The sequence below is a fragment of the Bombus vancouverensis genome, chromosome 2 (genome assembly GCF_051014615.1).
Source record: "Bombus vancouverensis nearcticus chromosome 2, iyBomVanc1_principal, whole genome shotgun sequence".
NCBI lineage: Eukaryota > Metazoa > Arthropoda > Insecta > Hymenoptera > Apidae > Bombus > Bombus vancouverensis.
The window spans coordinates 14,688,350-14,708,314 of record NC_134912.1 but is presented as its reverse complement, the minus strand read 5'-3'; the positions used below and the strand labels follow the sequence as shown (position 1 = coordinate 14,708,314).

At 29.9% G+C, this 19,965-nt stretch overlaps 6 protein-coding genes across 9 annotated transcripts; 4 read left to right on the top strand and 2 right to left on the bottom strand.

Annotated features, from left to right (window-relative positions):
- The first annotated feature begins 51 nt into the window (after window positions 1–51).
- Tom70 (translocase of outer membrane 70) lies at window positions 52–3,733 on the top strand. Its single transcript, XM_033345428.2, has 8 exons — window positions 52–484; window positions 850–1,023; window positions 1,102–1,309; window positions 1,397–1,538; window positions 1,643–1,994; window positions 2,145–2,369; window positions 2,456–2,676; window positions 2,796–3,733. Exons 1-8 carry the CDS (start codon window positions 242–244, stop codon window positions 2,959–2,961), a joined length of 1,731 nt encoding a protein of 576 aa, XP_033201319.1. The 5' UTR covers window positions 52–241; the 3' UTR covers window positions 2,962–3,733.
- Window positions 3,734–3,816: 83 nt separating this feature from the next.
- Window positions 3,817–8,746, bottom strand: Alg7 (Alg7 dolichyl-phosphate N-acetylglucosaminephosphotransferase). 2 transcript variants are annotated; one of them, XM_033345435.2, is made up of 7 exons: window positions 8,568–8,746; window positions 8,348–8,462; window positions 7,801–8,246; window positions 4,676–4,864; window positions 4,533–4,603; window positions 4,292–4,455; window positions 3,817–4,098 (listed from the first exon to the last, which is right to left on the bottom strand). In XM_033345435.2, exons 1-7 carry the CDS (start codon window positions 8,744–8,746, stop codon window positions 4,033–4,035), a joined length of 1,230 nt encoding a protein of 409 aa, XP_033201326.1. In that variant the 3' UTR covers window positions 3,817–4,032. The 2 variants fall into 2 exon arrangements, with proteins under 2 accessions (XP_033201326.1, XP_033201327.1); XM_033345436.2 differs by lacking the exon at window positions 3,817–4,098 and having other exon boundaries at window positions 4,312–4,455; window positions 4,537–4,603.
- Window positions 5,305–7,701, top strand: Mgat3 (beta-1,4-mannosyl-glycoprotein 4-beta-N-acetylglucosaminyltransferase). Of its 2 annotated transcripts, none has more exons than XM_033345434.2 (3): window positions 5,305–5,785; window positions 6,151–6,356; window positions 6,427–7,701. In XM_033345434.2, exons 2-3 carry the CDS (start codon window positions 6,198–6,200, stop codon window positions 7,552–7,554), a joined length of 1,287 nt encoding a protein of 428 aa, XP_033201325.1. In that variant the 5' UTR covers window positions 5,305–5,785; window positions 6,151–6,197; the 3' UTR covers window positions 7,555–7,701. The 2 variants fall into 2 exon arrangements, with proteins under 2 accessions (XP_033201325.1, XP_033201324.1); XM_033345433.2 differs by having other exon boundaries at window positions 5,306–5,785; window positions 6,067–6,356.
- An 88-nt stretch (window positions 8,747–8,834) lies between the features above and the next one.
- LOC117163281 (E3 ubiquitin-protein ligase RNF14) lies at window positions 8,835–11,628 on the top strand. Of its 2 annotated transcripts, none has more exons than XM_033345430.2 (5): window positions 8,835–8,976; window positions 9,697–10,575; window positions 10,638–10,866; window positions 10,975–11,147; window positions 11,311–11,628. In XM_033345430.2, the coding sequence occupies exons 2-5, from the start codon at window positions 9,697–9,699 to the stop codon at window positions 11,590–11,592; spliced, it is 1,563 nt and encodes a 520-aa protein (XP_033201321.1). In that variant the 5' UTR covers window positions 8,835–8,976; the 3' UTR covers window positions 11,593–11,628. The 2 variants fall into 2 exon arrangements, with proteins under 2 accessions (XP_033201321.1, XP_033201320.1); XM_033345429.2 differs by lacking the exon at window positions 8,835–8,976 and adding an exon at window positions 9,135–9,299.
- Window positions 11,629–12,015: 387 nt separating this feature from the next.
- Window positions 12,016–14,093, bottom strand: LOC117163282 (tubulin alpha-1 chain). The gene is made up of 3 exons (XM_033345432.2): window positions 13,938–14,093; window positions 13,297–13,519; window positions 12,016–13,215 (listed from the first exon to the last, which is right to left on the bottom strand). The coding sequence occupies exons 1-3, from the start codon at window positions 13,938–13,940 to the stop codon at window positions 12,089–12,091; spliced, it is 1,353 nt and encodes a 450-aa protein (XP_033201323.1). The 5' UTR covers window positions 13,941–14,093; the 3' UTR covers window positions 12,016–12,088.
- A 2,333-nt stretch (window positions 14,094–16,426) lies between these two features.
- Window positions 16,427–19,389, top strand: LOC117163278 (coiled-coil and C2 domain-containing protein 2A). The gene is made up of 3 exons (XM_033345426.2): window positions 16,427–18,219; window positions 18,303–18,457; window positions 18,540–19,389. The coding sequence occupies exons 1-3, from the start codon at window positions 16,581–16,583 to the stop codon at window positions 19,077–19,079; spliced, it is 2,334 nt and encodes a 777-aa protein (XP_033201317.1). The 5' UTR covers window positions 16,427–16,580; the 3' UTR covers window positions 19,080–19,389.
- The last annotated feature ends 576 nt before the right edge of the window (window positions 19,390–19,965 follow it).

The window sequence follows — 19,965 nt, the reverse complement described above, 5'->3', positions numbered from 1 at the left end:
TACCTTGTGACTGCGACCGTTGATAACATTTAGCGCTAAATTCACACAGCGGCGAAAATGTGTACTAAACGATTCATTTCTTCGAGGATTCGTTTGCAAATGCCTATAGTGATCTTTCCGCATGGTCGCTCGACTTTATATTAGTTCTCACTGTTCGTTTTTATATCGGTGAGATTAGAAGAGCAAGGCGAAGTCGAGAGAAATCCTTGACACTTGAGGACAGCGAGAAATTCGCGACAAAATGACGGGAGCAAGTGGCGCGAGCGTGGCCGGTAGTCCGCTGCCAAAATGGCAACTCGCTTTGGTTGTTGCAGCGCCGGTAGCGTTGGGCCTTGGTTACATATATTTTAAAAACTCTAAACCGTCATCGAAGCCTAGTCGCGGTAAATCGAAAAACAACTTGAAGAAAAATGGCACGACATGCGCCGATAAACAAATATCAATCGATACAGAGAATCCACCAAAAAGCACCGATGATGCAGAGGTTAGGAACATTTTGATTATTACATTTTCATTTTTGTTTTATCAATAGATGGTGAATGTTTATGCGTTTATAGGGAATCTAAATGTGCAGAAATGTACATAATACAATGAATCATAAAATATGTAAAGTGCTTGATATTTAATAGGTAATAGGAAATAAATCTCTTTTAACTTCTATTTCTTTAATTATGAAAATGTTTAGTTTTATAAAAATATGATTTTGCATAAATAGACTATTTACTATAGATTATTCATATTAATTTATGACTTATTAAATCGCCCATAGTGAGTTAAGATGTTGAATGAGTTATAAAGATAAATTCTTATAATAAATCTTGTATATTAAACAAAGATATATCATTGTAGACTCCATTGGAAAAAGCTCAGAAATTAAAAAATCTAGGGAATGAGCAATTCAAAATAGGAAAATACGACGAGGCAATAAGTTACTACAATAGCGCAATTGAAACTTGTCCACAAGAGAATTCAGAAGCTATAGCTACTTTTTATCAGAATAGAGCAGCTGCTTATGAACAACTGGTAATATATTATTCACAGATGTTATAATATTGATATCAATGTTAGTTTAAATTACATATTACTAATGACATGTTACAGAAAAAATATAGTAGCGTGAAAGCAGATTGTACAAAAGCCTTAGAATTAAATCCAAGGTATGCAAAGGCACTACTACGTCGAGCAAGAGCAATGGAATATTCCAATGAATTAGAACCAGCTCTAGAGGATGTCACTGCTGCTTGTATTTTGGAAAACTTTTCAAATCAAACTGCAATGATGATGGCAGATAGAGTTTTAAAACAATTAGGTAAATTGTGCATGTAATATGAGGTTATGGCATTTAACAGACTTAGGTAAAATATAAATAGAGATATAAATCTGAAATTTCTTTTAGGTAGACAACATGCAACAGAATATTTGGCAAAAAAGAAATTAATTATGCCTAGTAAATATTTCATCAAAACATATATTATTACTTTCCACAAGGATCCTGTTTTTTCAATGCTTCAAGATACCGATTATAGTGATATATCACCGTAAATATTCATATTATTTTCAATTTTATCTTGCTAAATTATTACTAATTTATATAATTAAAATTTTATATGTTTGTATTTGGCAATTGTGTGTTGTGCTTTAGGGGTTTTGCTAAAGCTTTACAATATATAAAAGAACAAAAGTATGAAGATATAATACCAATCTGTACTGAAGAAATCAACAGTTCTGATCCAAATACATTGCCACATAAAATGAAAGTATTACTCTTACGAGCTACATTTTACATGTTATTAGGACAACATGATGCTTCAATTGAAGATTTTGGAACAATTATAAACAATGAGAGTGTTTCAAAAGACATAAAAGTGAATGCCTTAATAAAGAGAGCTACCTTATTTATGCAATTAGAAAATCCAGACAAGAGTTTTTGTGATTTTGAAACTGCTGCTGGACTTGATCCTGAGTGTGGCGATGTTTATCATCATAGAGGACATGTATCAATTTTTATAATTTTCTATGAAATATTTAAAAAATCTGTTAAATATACATAATTAAGTGAAACAAATAAACAAAATTGCAAATATGACAGTACTACTGTTGCATCATAATATGATAATTAAAAAGGATGTATTATTCGATTGTAGGTAAATTTAATTATGGAAAAGATAGATGAAGCCAGAGAAGATTTCAGAAAGGCTGTTGAATTCAATCCTGACTTTGGTGTAGGATATGTACAAAAATGTTACGCGGATTATCGTTATGGGATAGTAGAGAGAAGTAAAGAAGTAATAGAAGAAGCCATGAAAAATTTTGAAGCTGCCTTTGAGAAATTCCCAAACTGCTCAGAATGTTACACTCTCTATGCGCAGGTATAAATAAGTATTCTAAATATTCCAAAATCACTACTAAATAATATACAAATTCACTATATTTTGCCGGATGTCTTATGGTGTAGATGTTAACGGAATTACAAGAATATCAGAAAGCAGACACTTACTTTGCTAAAGCAATTGAAAAAGATCCAATTAATGCTACAGTATATGTACATAGAGGTTTATTACAACTACAATGGCATGGTAATGTTGAGAAAGCTATAGAATATATTAATAAAGCATTGGAGATGGATGATAAGTGTGAATATGGATATGAAACTTTGGGAACGATTGAAGTTCAAAGGTAAATTGAGATTTAGAAATATATATCTCTTCTTTTGGTAGATAAGTGTAAATAGATAAGTAGCATGTAATAGCAACTTTTATATATTAATCTGAAACATAATTTCAATTTCTTAATAGAGGAAACGTAGAGGAAGCGATAAAACTATTTGACAAGGCCTTAACATTAGGTCGCACGGCTATGGAACTTACACATATATTCAGTTTGAGAAACGCCGCAAAAACACGGCTCACGATAAAAGAAAGATTAGGTTCCGATGTAATGTTGAATTTCCAGAATATTTAATAAGTTTCTATAAAACTATTATTCTGATTAAATTCGAAATTTCAAATTAGAAATATATGTGGTTACCAGAATTAAAGAATCAAGTTTCATATACGCAATATGAACATAATTTTGTACAGGGTTTTAATAGAAGTTCTGCAATAATAGAATCATTGATTGATTTTGCAACCATACACATGTGTATTCGTTCATTATTCGATTCATAAACCTACCTATTCTATGAAAATTTCAAGTATATAATAAGAATCGATCATGGTTATTTTGTAATTACTTTATTATAATATTTTTTGTTGATAATTTCTATAAATAAGACTTTTGAAAGTTGCATTTATGAAATATTTAATTTGTTTTCATTATATCTACGATACTACAAAAGATAAGACACCTATCATTACTATAATCGCTGATTTAGAATTTTTGTAACAAAAATTTATATACCATTTACGTTATTCGTCTGTTTCACGAATTTGTCGTAATTAATTATGTTTAGATTACTTAAGTGTCCTAAAAATTCTTTGCTATATTTAGAAAAGTATATTTTATATATGTAAATGCTACTGCAAGCGCGCGCGCGAGAGAGAGAGAAAGATAAAAAGCAATTGAAAACTTGCATAATTTAATAATAATTTATAGTAGTTTAACAAATCTCATAATCATGATAAAAAAAAACTGTATTTTGTATTATTTTGTGTATAAAGCTTATAAAACATTTTTAATCAAGTCATGTATAATTTATATATAAAAATATTAATATGTTATATTATTTTCCAAATGTTATAAAAGTTATTTTATTCTAACCCAATTCCCAGTGCATTGTGATGTTTATAATTAATGATCATTAAATGTTACAAGAAATAAAGAAACATACTTTATTTCCTGATAATAGTGTAACAAAATAATATTCGCATAATCCAAAGCTGTTAATAAATATACATTAAATAATAATAATTACAAAGTATGAAAGTACATTTATATTGGAAAATTCTTCTATAAAAGAAGTTTAATATAACAGATACACTATTTCAATATGAAAAAACAAAATAACTTTGTACTTTCTAAATATGTACTTTTTCAAACCTCATAGAAAATCGAAGCAAGAGGATATCTTATGAGAAATGCTAATGAACTGCTAACAACCTGAAACATTAATAAATTTTTAACATATTAGAACTCACTATGTAAATGGTAAATATACAATGCATTTGCACTTCTGTGCAAATGTATAGATTAAATATGATATTTTCATATTTCCTGTAGAAAACTAAAAATATTTAAGAAACTATCAGAAACTATTTTGTTAAGCTTCAGGCATAAAATATTAATGTCTTACCTGAATTAGCAACAAAATCAATGTAAGTGTAGGTTCATTCATTGGGCCAGTATTAATAAGCACGAAATTAATTAGTGTCAAATTATTACAAGTAACAATACCTTGATCATCTTCTTGCCATTTTATTATATTTAGTTTCCTAAATATCCATGCTATAAATTTACCTATGAAAAAAAATTCGTTTAAATTTGTTAAATTAAACTCCTATTAATATATATGTATATAAAACATATTTTCATACCCACAGAACCAATATCCTTTTTATTGAATACTGTAGTACTAATATCTAACTTATCAGTTTTTTTATTGTATCTGCAAATAAATTGCATATGTAATACTTCATAAAAAATAATACAAAAGAATAGTTGATTTTTTGAGACCTACTTTGGCAATCTATGTCTAGGACATGGTATCAAATGAAATAATTGTGGTACACTATAAAGAAAGTTAATTATTTGTGGAATAAAGAATAATAAAGTTGTTTTACTGAAATGTCCAATTATACCAACAACAGCAAATGTCATTCCAGATAAATAGCAAAAAGTATCGCCCACAAATACCTGTGCTGGGTACCTTGAACAAAAAGATGAAATCTTTAAAAAATTAATTTTATTGTGTATTGTCACACTATGTACTACAATTTATTATTAAACTAAAATAAAAAATAAAAGATGGTAATCTCTTCTAACAGACTAAAAGAAAAGAGTAAGAATAGGATTTTAAATAACATATATCTCTTTAAAGAAAGCAAAAAGATTAAAAAATTAAATAAAAAATAAATTCCATAAATAAATTATAGAAATTCTAAAATTAGATATTTCCAAAGTGCATTGAAATTCCTAAATATAAATTGAATTCAATACAATATATTATTATCATATCAATACAATATTATCATTTATTGTACATAAAATATTTATTTTCAAAAGACACAAAGAAATTAAATAACTAATATTAAGTATCTAAAAATTATACAAAAAATTCTGCTTAAATATATTTGATCCAAAATTAATTTCTATAGCTGATTTTCGTTCGTTATTCGTATTTCCGCGAATAATAAATCTTTCTGATTAATTAATTGATACTTGGAGACGCGTGCGCCTTGAGTGGAGTTACGACCGCGCTTGATACGGAAGTAAGGTAAAAGAGGTTGAGTAGAAGGAAGCATTCGGGCGTGGTTTTCCAACTGGTTACGCTCCTTTCGGCAGGCGGTCCAGGAATACTTCTTGTGGATGCTAATGGAACGGCGGGATATCTTTCAATAACAAATTCGATCAGTCGGGGGAGGTGAAAATATGTGGCATTATGATGCGAACGATTGTACGATCAGTAAAATACAAAAAGTTGGCTAGGAAACGTTGTTCTATTTGTTGAAGAAGTTGTCAATGAATGATTGAGGCCATTTAAAATTAAATGGCACGCCGGAGAGCGGTGACATCTCGATTTAAACGTCACGACGCGAAGGCATTCACATCATTTGCGTCAGACTATATTGTGAGTTTCGTATACGAATTATGTATACCTTGTATCAAAAACCTCATTGAACATTATTTAACGTTTTAATTAATAGCCGAAATTTATTAACATATGACAAAAATTGCGCTTTATATGTAAAAGAAATTTTTAAATAAAATCTGGCATATAAATAAATTTTTTGCTCTTTTTATATTTTAAACATGATTTCTAAGTGCTAGATATCGCTTGTTAAATATAAAAAAAAAAGTGAACTATCATTTGTATACAATGTATCATCAAGCTAAACCTTCATTTCATAGACTTATACATACATTGACTGTATACATGCTTATGGATGGGCCTCTTTAGCAACGAAAATGTTATGATTAATGTAAAATTCCTAGAAGGTGTAAAATGAAAAATTAATAAAATTAAAGCAAAGAATAGTGCCATGCAGCCCCGCCTAGATGGGAAACTGGCCTTACTATATACATTATTAGTTCTCCAAGTACTGATTGTTATGATTTATGTGGCTACAACTCCATCTTCTGAATTAACTATGTCTACAACACATACCTCTGTTACATTTGTAAAATTCGAAGAACAACAGGTAAGATACAAGTTATTTTATATGTTATTTTTAAGTCTAACAAAAATGTTAAGCATATATTACATTTCAGGAACCAAAAATTCAACTAACTATTCATAAAAAGTTTCCCATCTACCAGACAATCAATGAAGAAGTAGTATTAAATGAGATCAAGACTTTCACTCTGTTTGAAGTATACAATCATACAATATGTTGGAAACATGGAGTGGATGATCAAAAAATGAGAAGTAGCGAAGACCTCCAGAAATGTATTTGTATTCATGGGTGGCATGGCTCAGACTGTGGTCAACCAGAAGTTGTCTGGAGAGCAATCATGGCATCAAAGCAAAATGTTAATCTAAAGCATCGTAAAATAGCTAGACGTATTATTCATACATTTTTTCTACATGAACATAACTCAGCAATTGCAGAAGTGATAGTAGAAGAACTATACAATGTAGTGGATCTTTTTGTAATCTGTGATTTCAGTAATGCAGAGGATAATTTTCATCATAAGCTATTTAAAGGTTTATTACAACAGAAACAAAAGAAAATTTTATATATTAATATAGCAACAAAGATGCACAAACCATCGAGAATAGTATCTAAATACATTTGGGACAAGCTGAAGACTGTAGTACGAAATTTAAGGGATGATGATATTTATATAACGACTGAACCAGAACAAATATTAAACTCCAGGGCATTAATGTTCCTCAAAGTATATAATGGATGGCCACAACCTATTGGTTTTAGATTAAGATGGTCTGTTTATGGATTCTTCTGGCAACATCCACTTAAGACAACGATAACAGTTGGTGCGTGTACAATTGGATTAATGCGTGAAGCTTATCAATCAAATTCTATTATGTTAGAACAACTGGAAGGAGATTTGAGTGAAAGAGATAGCCTAGGCCTAGTAATAGGAGATTTAAATCATTATGGAGGATGGTACTGTTACCTATGTCAGGCACCTGCAAATATTATAACTAATTTGCATAATAAAGTTAAATCCAAAGAAATTCAAATAGAAAAAACTATCGACGTACCGTTCATTGAGGACCTAATAGGAAGTGGATTATGGTTAGATGGAAAAACTAATCTCTTAAGAGTCTCTAAATCTCAGGACCTCTATTTTGCGCCTGAAACAATACTTAATAATACATGGAAATACGACTGGCTAGTAGAAAATTTCTATGCTAAATTAGACTATTATTGACATATTGGTCACACCTGACTGTGATATTAACTCATACTCAATACTCAATGTAAACTATATAATATTGTACTGAATTTATATACCAAAATAATATGTTGAATGAATTGTGAATGTTAAATGATTTATATACATATAACTTATAAAGAAAACAGTTGTAATTACTTTTTCTTATTTGAATATCATTTCATATATTACTGAAGAATTTAATTTACACATTATTATTTACCTATTTTATATACAACTTACCAATTAAATTTTAATAACCCCAGTGATGTTGCTATATATGGAAGCATGAAATACAATGAAAATTGATGTGCTTTCCACAGATCTCCTGATAGCTCTATTATATTAAACAAAAGAATGCTTATTGAAATTACTAAGCTCTGTCCAACTTCTAAACCATTTATACCAGCTAATATGTTTATAGCATTTGTGCAAAACACTGCTAGCATCCCCATATATAAATAATAAAATATCCAAAGATCCACTGAAAGACCAAACCATGGTCTTAAGGGTTTTGGCACAATAATTAATGTAGAATTAAAATTAATGTAATACACCATTAAAAGTGGTAAGGAAGCAATAGTAGGTAATAATAATTTGTGCCTCCAACGTAGGTCTAAAACATCATCAGCAAACCCCAAAAGTAACATACAACAAATTGAGAGTAAAGCTGCCAAAAACTCCATAAACTGTAATTGAAATTTGATATATTATCATTTATTTAATTAAAATTAGTACTAAATTTTCCATATAAAACATGGACATCCAATGAAAATTGTTTGTTGCATACCTCATTATGAGGGAAGTTTATGTCATTAAATATATAGTTTGTAAATGGTACAGGAATAAAAAGAAAGAGCGTTATAAGAAAAAGACATCCAGTGACAACACCTAAAGCTTCGGGCCTGTAAAAAAATTGACATGTGCAAATTACCTGTAGCGAAATTAGTGCCCATTAGAAGAAATGAAGAGGCTACTAAAAATTATACGACTAAGAAAAATTCACTCACACTTTTTCACCACTTCTCTTATTCATATCAATACCGTATAGGTTAGCTTTGACAAACATATCTTTTATCTTCGGTATTAAACGTATAGTTAAAAAGTACACAGTGGTCGACATCGCGAAATTTATTAAAATTGGGAAAATAAATTTCCAACTGTTGTCATCGTATATCACATTCAACATTTTGAAGATCGTACGAAAACAACATAAAACGAATCATATGTTTAAGCGAATGATTGACGTGGCCTATTACTGATATTACCAATTATGTATTGCTCTTTTGTGTAGATAGTGTAAATACAGTAATACTTCTTTTAAAATAGTACACTAAAACTCGATGTGTTAATGTATACATTTTTTCTTTTCAAATGTGAACATATCGAACGCTTAATATTCTCAGGAAAATTACATAGGTAGGGGAAGAAATTCGTTACAAAAGTTAACTTCGAATCGGGAAATTTTCAATAACAATATACTGACAAGATATTTTTATTTGTTTTACCTATAATTCTGTTACATAATATTATTATATTTTTTCGATATTTTACAGTAAAAACAGTACTTTCATTTTTGTACGTGACCGAAAATTCTTACGTATTACATCAAATTTTATTAATGGTTAAGATTTAGCTTAAAAATTACACTTTATTCTTATTGTTTGTTTTTGGTGAAAATTTCCTTTGAATAAATATATATTCATCGTTAGTGCATGTATTTTTCGCGTAATACGATTGAGGTAATGTGATGTTGCAATATTGAAGTATTTGTTATACAAATATGACTAATTAATTTACATTTTTCTTTTCCGTTTTTGATTTTGATACAAATTATCAATTTTGATGTTTAATTGTAATTAAAAAGTCAGAAATAACATTTTTTCTTTCTTAAATGACTTTTAATATTACTTAACCTAGAACTGTCAAATATAAAGTATATCTTTCTTTGCAATAAAAAAATAACATGAAAATAGCACGTTACAAATTATATATATAGAAATTTATATTATTAGTTACTTATAAAATTTGTATGTATACTGTACATACACATTTTATACATCTTTTGTTAAGTTTTGTGTTATTTCAGTGCAGATTTAATCTTATATTTTTCTATAATTGATCATCTAATTTATACAGATGGATAGTGAAAAGCAAAAAGATGAGATTGTCGCGTTGGAAAGTATTTACAATTCAGAAGAGTTTTCATATCACAAGGAGAATGATCAGTACCAATGTACTTTTACAATATTCATAAATCTTCCTGTAGATTATCAAGCAACATACAAGGATTGTAGGCAAGTGGATGAACCGGAACAAAAGATTAAAATATCTCATTTACCGCCATTAAAGCTTCATGTACTTCTACCAAAAAATTATCCTTCGGAGTTGCCACCTACATTTACTTTATGCTCATCTTGGTTGTATCTCTCATTGTTAACTAAACTATGTAAAAAATTAGACAAGTTGTGGGAAGAAAGTAAAAAGCAAGAAATATTATTTACGTGGGTAGCCTTTCTGCATGATGAAACTTTAGAATTCTTGAATATACAAGATAATCTTAATATGAGTTATGCTTATACACGTTATAAAGAAAATTTGGAAATAGCACATATCATTCATAAGAATAAAATAGATAATATAGACAAAGAATGTACAATTGAAGGTGCAAAGAATACCATAAAGAAAAAAGTTAATGACAAGCAGTTAAGTAAGTTAGTAAGGAAGTATCATGATAAAAGGGCTGTATTAGATTGTCCTATTGGAAGAAACCCAATACAAACACTGATCGATTACAATGAGAAACGTAACCAAATTGAATTTAAAAAAAACTTCTATACTTGTAAGATTTGTTTTGTGGACAAATTAGGAGAGCATTGTACACAATTTTTCCCTTGTGGTCATGTATTTTGTAAAGATTGCATAGCTGGTTACCTAGAAATAAGAATCAAAGATGGAAATGTGCAAAATATTTATTGTCCAGAAGAAAAATGTTCCTCTGAAGCAACTCCTGCACAGGTGAATTTTTCTGTTCATTTCAAAGTCTGTTTCTATTCCTTTGATTATATTAATGTTTTCAGATAAAAGACTTAGTAAGTTCAGAATTATTTGCAAAGTATGATTCTATATTATTGAATGCCACATTAGATACTATGGGAGACATAGTATATTGTCCAAGACGTAATTGTCAGTATCCAGTTAGTCGTGAACCAAATGAACAAGTGGCAAATTGCCCAATCTGTCAATATGCATTTTGCGTTTATTGCAAAATGGTGTATCACGGCATAGAACCATGCAAAGTTTATTCAGGTATATTTTTGCAAAATGTTACTTAATGTTTAAAATCATTAAATGATTGCTCATGATATGTAATATTAAAAACATTAATATTTCAAATATATTTACTCTATTATATAGCTGAAATACATAAAGTGGTAGCTGAATATCAAGAAGCTCCTGATGATAAGAAACAGCAAATGGAGCAACGTTATGGTAAAAAACAACTCCAAACTTTGGTAGAAAATGCTATGTCTGAGAATTGGATTAAAAGTAATAGCCAAAAATGCCCTAAATGTCAAGCTGCTATTGAGGTATTATCAGATAATAAACAATAATGTTATTTAATATACACATATGTAATACAGAATGATCTGCTTGCTATAAAGATGGTATTGCCTTAGAGTTAACTCAATAGGATCACTCTGTATAAAATAAGTACTTTGTATATATATATATAGTGCAATTATTTCACAGAAATCAGATGGTTGCAACAAAATGGTGTGTTGGCGATGCAATACATATTTTTGTTGGTTATGCAACACTGTTCTCGATCGTAATAAGCCATACGAACATTTTCAAGATATGGATTCTAAGTGCTATAACATGTTATATTATGGAATGCCAGTTGAAGATAACGATGACGAAGGAGATGGTGAAGACGAAATAGGAGATGACGTATATATGTGGCATAATTTCCAACTGTATCCAAATTATGAATCAGAAGATGATGATTTTTATGAGGACATTGTAATATAAAATGAAAATAAAACATGAACATACACGTTCAGACAATTAGTAGCCATTATTGCTTCATAAATTATTAATTCGCGAATGAATGTTTAATTATGAATATTCAAGCTGTAGACAATACATAAAAATTGTAAAATTTTGTTTACATAAATAGCACCTGTTTTCCGCATATTGATTTATAAACGTGTTTGTACGAAAGAACGTAAATTATGTATATTTTTACCGATTTATCATACAAATATCAATTAAACAGGGAATTATTTTTCCAGAATTTTATAAAAATTTTTGTATAAAATATTAATATGTATATCTAAATTACGTGGGAATGAAGTTACACAGATTGTAAACGATATTTACGAATGTATAAATAAAAAAAGACAATTATTCAACATAAAAAGGTCTAGGATTTTTTAATATAAGGACACACCGTTGCTGAAGACAATCTGTCTCTTTATTACCAAAAAAAAAAAGATATCAAAACAGTTGTAAATACTCGAGCTATTTAGTATTCTTCGGCACCTTCTCCTTCACCTTCGGCGGAATCCATGCCGACCTCCTCGTAGTCTTTCTCAAGAGCCGCAAGATCTTCACGAGCTTCGGAAAATTCACCTTCTTCCATACCTTCGCCGACATACCAATGAACGAATGCACGTTTAGCGTACATAAGGTCGAATTTATGGTCCAGACGAGCCCAGGCTTCTGCGATAGCAGTCGTGTTTGACAACATGCAAACGGCACGCTGTACCTTGGCAAGATCACCACCAGGAACCACAGTTGGAGGCTGGTAGTTGATACCAACTTTGAATCCAGTTGGACACCAATCGACAAATTGAATAGTACGTTTTGTTTTAATGGTGGCAATCGCAGCATTTACATCTTTGGGTACGACATCGCCTCTGTATAACATACAGCAGGCCATATATTTTCCGTGGCGAGGATCGCATTTCACCATCTGATTGGCTGGCTCGAAACACGCGTTTGTAATCTCTGATACAGAGAGCTGTTCGTGATATGCCTTCTCTGCGGAGATGACGGGTGCGTACGTTACCAAAGGGAAATGAATCCTGGGATAAGGTACTAAATTTGTTTGGAATTCAGTCAAATCAACGTTCAGTGCACCGTCGAATCGCAGAGAAGCTGTGATGGAGGATACAATTTGGCCGATCAATCGATTTAAATTAGTGTAAGTAGGTCTTTCAATGTCTAAGTTACGGCGACAAATATCGTAGATGGCTTCATTGTCAACCATAAATGCGCAGTCGGAATGTTCAAGAGTGGTATGCGTGGTCAGAATTGAATTGTATGGCTCGACGACTGCAGTGGAGACTTGTGGAGCAGGATAGATTGCGAATTCCAGCTTCGACTTTTTGCCATAGTCTACAGAAAGTCGTTCCATCAAGAGAGAGGTGAATCCAGAACCAGTGCCACCTCCAAAGGAGTGGAAAATAAGAAATCCTTGAAGACCAGTACATTGATCAGCCAATTTACGAATTCTGTCTAAGACAAGGTCTACAATTTCTTTCCCAATAGTATAGTGACCACGAGCGTAGTTATTGGCCGCATCTTCCTTGCCAGTGATCAGTTGTTCTGGATGAAACAGCTGACGGTAGGTACCAGTACGTACTTCATCTGAAATAAGAAAATCAATTTGGTTACAAATTTACATAAACAACTACATCTTATAATGTAACAGAACTAAGGGATATTAACCAACTACTGTGGGTTCCAAGTCAATGAAGACTGCTCTTGGTACATGTTTCCCTGCACCAGTTTCACTGAAGAAGGTGTTAAAACTGTCATCACCCCCACCAATGGTTTTGTCAGATGGCATTTGGCCATCAGGCTGGATGCCATGCTCCAGACAATACAATTCCCAGCAGGCATTACCAATCTGGACACCAGCTTGTCCAACATGAACTGAGATACATTCACGCTAAAATAAAGATACAAAATACATTTATAAATTACAGAAATAACTAAATATTCCATATTTAACAATCCCCATACTTAAATTTTTAATAATAATGAATATCAATTTTCTTCAGGATGATAAATTAACATTTCAATGCTCAAAGTTCAATGAACTTAACTGTTAAAATAAAAAAAGAAGGATCATTTAAATAGACATATAAAACATGAAAAAACTAATATATACAATAAAAAGTTAAGATATTAAATAAAGAATAATCGAAATAAAAAGAGATTCCAAAAATACGTTAACTCAGCATAAAGCCGGAAGCCGGCCGGCATTTAACCGTTACAAGATGGCTACTTTCTTTCCAGTAGTGTATCATTATCTTTTCACCTTTCTTTAACATTCTTTAAAATATAAAAAGGAAATTAAAACTTACCATTTTGTAGTGTAAAGTCTTTCAAAATTCTTCAAAGAAAGAAATAGAAATAGACGTAAGACGTCGATAGTTGGCTCAAGCAAGTAATGGAGCTTTCGCTAACAACTACGGCACCTCCGCCCAAAAATCGGAATGCATCACCGGCTCCTAGCACGGGTATTTATACCTTCGGTAGGCAACTTCGTCACTGTACGCTGATTGGTCGTCGGTGGCCTCATTCCCTTTCGTGATTGGTCTTTTTTCGACCGCAGTACCCACGGCAACTGAACACACAGTCCTTATACGGAAAATATAGTCCCTCGTATTAACGATATAATTGCTTGTTTCTCTGATATTAGACAATATGTTTATTTATTACGTTAGATTAAATGAACAATAATAAAAATTAATTTTTAGCCAAAGCATCTGAACAAACTTTAGGAAAATGAGGATAATTTTTATAGAAAAATGTAGTTGCGATGCGCGACAGTTTCTTCCATATTTGGATTTTGCATTTTTATTGGTGACTCATGTAACTCGTGTAACCCTTATAGCAAAATGTAATGCATTTTTATTCCGAAATGTCGCAAATCTAAAAACATTATTTCAGAGATAATAGATTAAAGATTACTAAAAAATTATTGCTTTTCATGATACATAAATAATGTTAAGTAATGTTTCATGTTAAATAATATAACATAAATAAATAAATATATATATATATACATACGTACGTGTTATAAATAATTTAAACATTTGTTAATTTTTTTATTATTTCCAATTACATTTAGCATCTGCTTGGGACGGTAATTTAATTTGCATATTAATATAAAATATAAGGATTTTAAAGTGTAAATTATAAAATGAATAATAATTTTTATTAAACGGTACATTTGTTTATATTTTCTTAACTTTTTCTGTATGAAGTTTATAATTGTGTATATTATAGTAAATATGCAATATATGTACCTTCAAAAGTACATTTAAATATTTTAATTCACAGAAACAATTGATATTTAATATTTCGATACAATATTATAATACATAATGTCATAAAATATATTGAAATGTAGCATGTGCATTAAAAAGGACATAGAACCTTTCGAGTTGGCGAGGTGTATGGGATCTTATAATATGTATTTGTATTATGTACACCCATATTAGGTATTGATCTTGTCTCCGTATACCGGGTGTTCTACAAATATGAACATAACTGAATTTTCCTAAAAATATATTAAAACTGCTACATTGCACATTCCAGGAAAACAGTTTTAGTTCTTATAATCGGGAAATAAAAAATAGCACCAAAATTAATATACTGAAATATTAATAACAATAAAAAATAATAAAGCTGAGAATAATATAATGTAAAAATATTCAAACATCTGATTTAACGTTATGAGTTTTAAACAAAATTTGCGAATGTATACTGTAGTTTACTAGCAACTATTTAAGTCGTTAAGCAGATACGTTAATTTGTTATAAGAAAGATAACATAAGACTAAAGTAAGGAATGCATCCAAGATCGACATGTAAACTTCGGTAGATTGATTATACGATGAATTGTAGTTGATCTACTTCCTGCCCACAAGCATAGACCGTATCCGCTCTCTATTCTTGATTCTGCGATCTCACCTTACTGTGGTTTCTGACCTCTTTACAGTTTTGTATCTCTTTTGGTCTTGTGAAATCTTTCAATCGTAAAATCATACAAGAAACGCAACTCGAATGATAATAAAACAATTCACTCGAATATATTTTCTTTATTTCATTTGATATAGCGAGGTTATCTCTAAAATGGATAGAATCATGTCTATCACTATAATTTTTTGCATATGTATATTATCAATTCTCAATTGAAACAAATGGAATAAATTACAGATTCCGCCTTTATTAGCCAAACTCTTTATTACTAATTTTCTAATAATACTAATTACTTTAATAATAATAATACTAATAACTTTATTACTAATAATCTACTAATTCTTGGCCATATATATCGATGATTAGATTATTGAGAATGAAATCACGAATTTCCTTTCACAGCCTACACATATTCCAGTATTAAAGAATAAGAAGCAGTACAAGTATTTTCCATCTTATGATTGAATATTATGGTAGACAGCTGCTCCTAGGATGCACATTTTAATATAGTGCTTGTTAATTTTAACTTTGTAAAGCAGTACTTGTATTTATGCCTTTATGTTTCTCTATCATAGTTTTCTTTATGTATTTCATACGTAAAATTTTGCAGAGTTGTTATTCTTAAACTAAATATAAGTTCTAAGTTCATCAATTTGTAAAGGGTAGAGTAAATTTATTGATGTTTTTCTTTCTAAGATCAATATCTTAATTTACGTGATACGAAATTCTATTTGTACTATATACTGTCTATGGTGTAATTTAACTTTAAATATAAAGTCATTAAATTGATAAAGGTCGAATCATTTAATAAGAGGATACTGGTAAAGTTTTGAATTTCTAGATGGCGCTTTCATCACTTACACGTTGCTAGGCAATCTTTTTAAAATAAACATTGAATTGTGATGAAAGGAATATAAATGAATGAAATAATAAAAATATATCAATTATATTGATAGTTTTGCAACAAATTTCTATATATATATATTTACAGTAATTGATTAAGACATTATTGTTTTAAATATGTTCAAGAAGGATATCGATTTCATTAAGGAATATGCACAACATACAGAAGATAGAAAAGAACAAGATTTAAGTCTTTGTTATGCATATCCCATTATGAATAAAGTTTCAGAAATCAATGTTCTTACTAATGATACTAAAAATCTGCGAAAATTATGTCAAGAAACTACATTAGTTGAGGATGGATTATATTCTTCTAATCATCCATTCGTTTACAGTGATATTAAACTTTCTGAACTTAGTAACATGAAAATTTTACAATACGAATCAAAACGAAAATTTTCTGGCAAATTGTTAGAAATTGTAATTCGTGAAGTAAACATTAATACTAATCAATCAAATTCTATAGAAATCACATCTGTTTATCTGTTATTCAAAAAGAAAATTATATGTAAGGTAAATAGTCCTTTTAATAGAAAGATGCATAAATTGTTAATAAAGAGTTCAGAATGCAATAATCTTTCTACACAAGTACACACTAAAAGCGGTCAATCTAGCATCTTACCATTGCCATTGCCAAAACGCAACATTGAGAATCATACAGCAGAAATAGATTTTGCAATAAGTGACAATTTTGGTAGAATACACGCTGGAACCGTCACTTGTACAATTACTTTAAGTAGTTATGGTGAAAATGAACAAGAGTCATATGCATCTCATTTTTATAAATTAAGTAATGATCCAAATGATCCACAAAATCATTTGTCTTTACTCAAGTCATCGAAAAGTATTCATAAAAAGCAAGTGAAATACTTTTTACTGGAAGACCCAGCATTAACTTTTGGCAGAAATTCAGAATTTATCACACCTAAGAAAAGTCAAACAGAGGAAACAAAATCTCCAGACATAGTCATAACAGAACAACCTGCATTTTCTTTGCTCAATATATCATTCAGGAACTTATTCCAAGTTAAACACCCACTAGAATCATCATCTGGTACCCGTAGACACCATACAATAGGAAAAACAATTTTGTCTGTAACTATTCTGCGAGGAATAGAAATACCAATTAGAGAAGAGTCTGCATTAGTTCAACCATTTGTAGAAGTTGAATGGGGTAACACAGCACATACAACAGCCATAGCAGAAGGTTCGGCACCTATATGGCACCAAACAATGTACTTTGAGTTACCAAGACAAAATGAAGAGCATTGTATAAAGATTCGCTTGTTTGATCAGCATCCTGTTTGGGGTCAACAGTGGATAGGTGAAGCCAGAATTCCTCTTGAACATCACAGAAATTATCAAGAACTTGAGCGATGGATTACATTATCTCCATTATTTAGCCCAAATTTGTTATTTGGATACATACAAGCTAGTCCTGGTCAATCATGTACTCGTATTTACGTTCTGATGAAAATGGATCATTCAAGTACTCCTAAGTCGGTTGAAAGTACTACTATAAATACATTATTGAAAGGAATTCAACGATGTCTCGTTACATCATATAAAATTGACGGCGTCGAAAATCCGAAAGATGCTGCGAGATTAGTGATGCTTGTACCATCGTTACCTAATCATTATGGGCCAATCACCCCACGTCAAACATTAAACATACGTAAAGTGGATCACTATGGAAGAGCAACTCTACTTGCAGTATTATTACAAGGTTTCAATCTGCAGACATACGTTTTATTAGGTGTGTAGTAATCGTACTTAGTCTACTATGCTTTTAATTGTAAACAAAAAAATGTATTAATGATTTTTATATTTATATAATAGGTTCTTCTCAAATAAGTAAATGGACGTCATTTGTTTTAAGCATCAATGAAAACGGAATATATACGCTATGGGATGCAGAAGTTGGAAAATGCTATAAATTAGATGATACCCATTGTCCTTTAATGAAGGTGTCTCGACTAATTAATCATTCTGGCGTTAGTATCATTGTTGTTACACATCAATTTATTTAAAATAATATTAATTTTTTTTAATTATTACGAATAACATATTTTTTAGATATGGGAAAATTTGCAAAAATCTATTTTGGCCCATAATCTCAAATACGACGTGAAATTAAGCAAAGAATGGCGATTCATTGATATTACGACGTCAACTAAAAATGATCATACTGTGCAAGTATTAGATTTAAGTATTACAGAGGAAGAACTAAGGCAAATTAAGAAGACCGCTATGGATTTAGAGCAGGCCTTAAAAGATAAGTTAGCTCATTGGCGTAGCACAATTGGTTTAACGACGATCTTTAATCGACATGCAATAACTATCTTACGAAATTTTATTTCTAAAATAGAACCTTCTTCAGAAGTACAATTAGATAAAAGGGATTTGAAACAATTATACAGAGCTTACCACGTTCATGGTTTTATTTTAAACAAACGTGAATGCAGCATCGATGATTTGAGCGAGTATTTACATGCGACGAAGATTTATAATATTAATGATCCAGTTGAATTTGCTGTGGTATGTCAGATACAGCCTTATATCGGTAAAATTTCTTCGATTTGGCTGGCTGTTATAATCCTTAAAAGTCGTGATTAGTTGTCTGTACGAATTAATATCAATTTCTATATTAAGTGACATATTAATTAGAATTTAGTATTTAGTATTGATTATATTCGTTTATTGCATATTTTTATATTGCATTAAAATTAATATTACAATGTTCATGAAGTAGGATAGTTATTCTTTTTATCATATTCCGAAATTTTGTATAAGGTTTTGATAAACAAACTAATAGAATATTAAACTTTCGTAAAATAACGTAGCATTTTTTTATTATCGAATTATTTACTTCAATAATATATAATAATTGTATATGAGATTAAAAGTTTATGATACAATAATTTTATAAAAGAATTAAAAATTACAACTATATTGTCTTTTTAATTATGTTACCTTTTTTTGTAAAAACGCAAGCTTTTATAATCCTAATTTTTGTAAATTCAATATACATTTTTATCAAATTTGTGTGTATAATACAGTAGTCCTTGGAAAATTTTTTTAGATTTTGAGAGATTATGAGAGAATCAGTAAATACCCATAATTTATTTACTTATTTTGTTCCAAACAATCATGTAAGGATAAATGGTTTTTTTCATTAATGTTATTCATACCTGTTGCAATAGTACAAAAAAGGTGGATAGACCAGTTTTTCGAAATTTTAATCAAACGAAACCCGGCATCTTTTATTCCGGAACTACAGCATTATATCATCCAGTGAAATTTAATACAAGAAACAAATATCCTTACAGTAACAGACATTTTAGCCTGATTTTAATACGTACATGTTTATGTTATAGTGACAATATACAACATAATACATTTTTATAACCTCTTTTATATCTAAGTTTATCTGTTGGTTTGTGTCATTTTTTTAATATTATTGGAAAGTTATAGTGAACAAATATTATTGGAAATAAACATA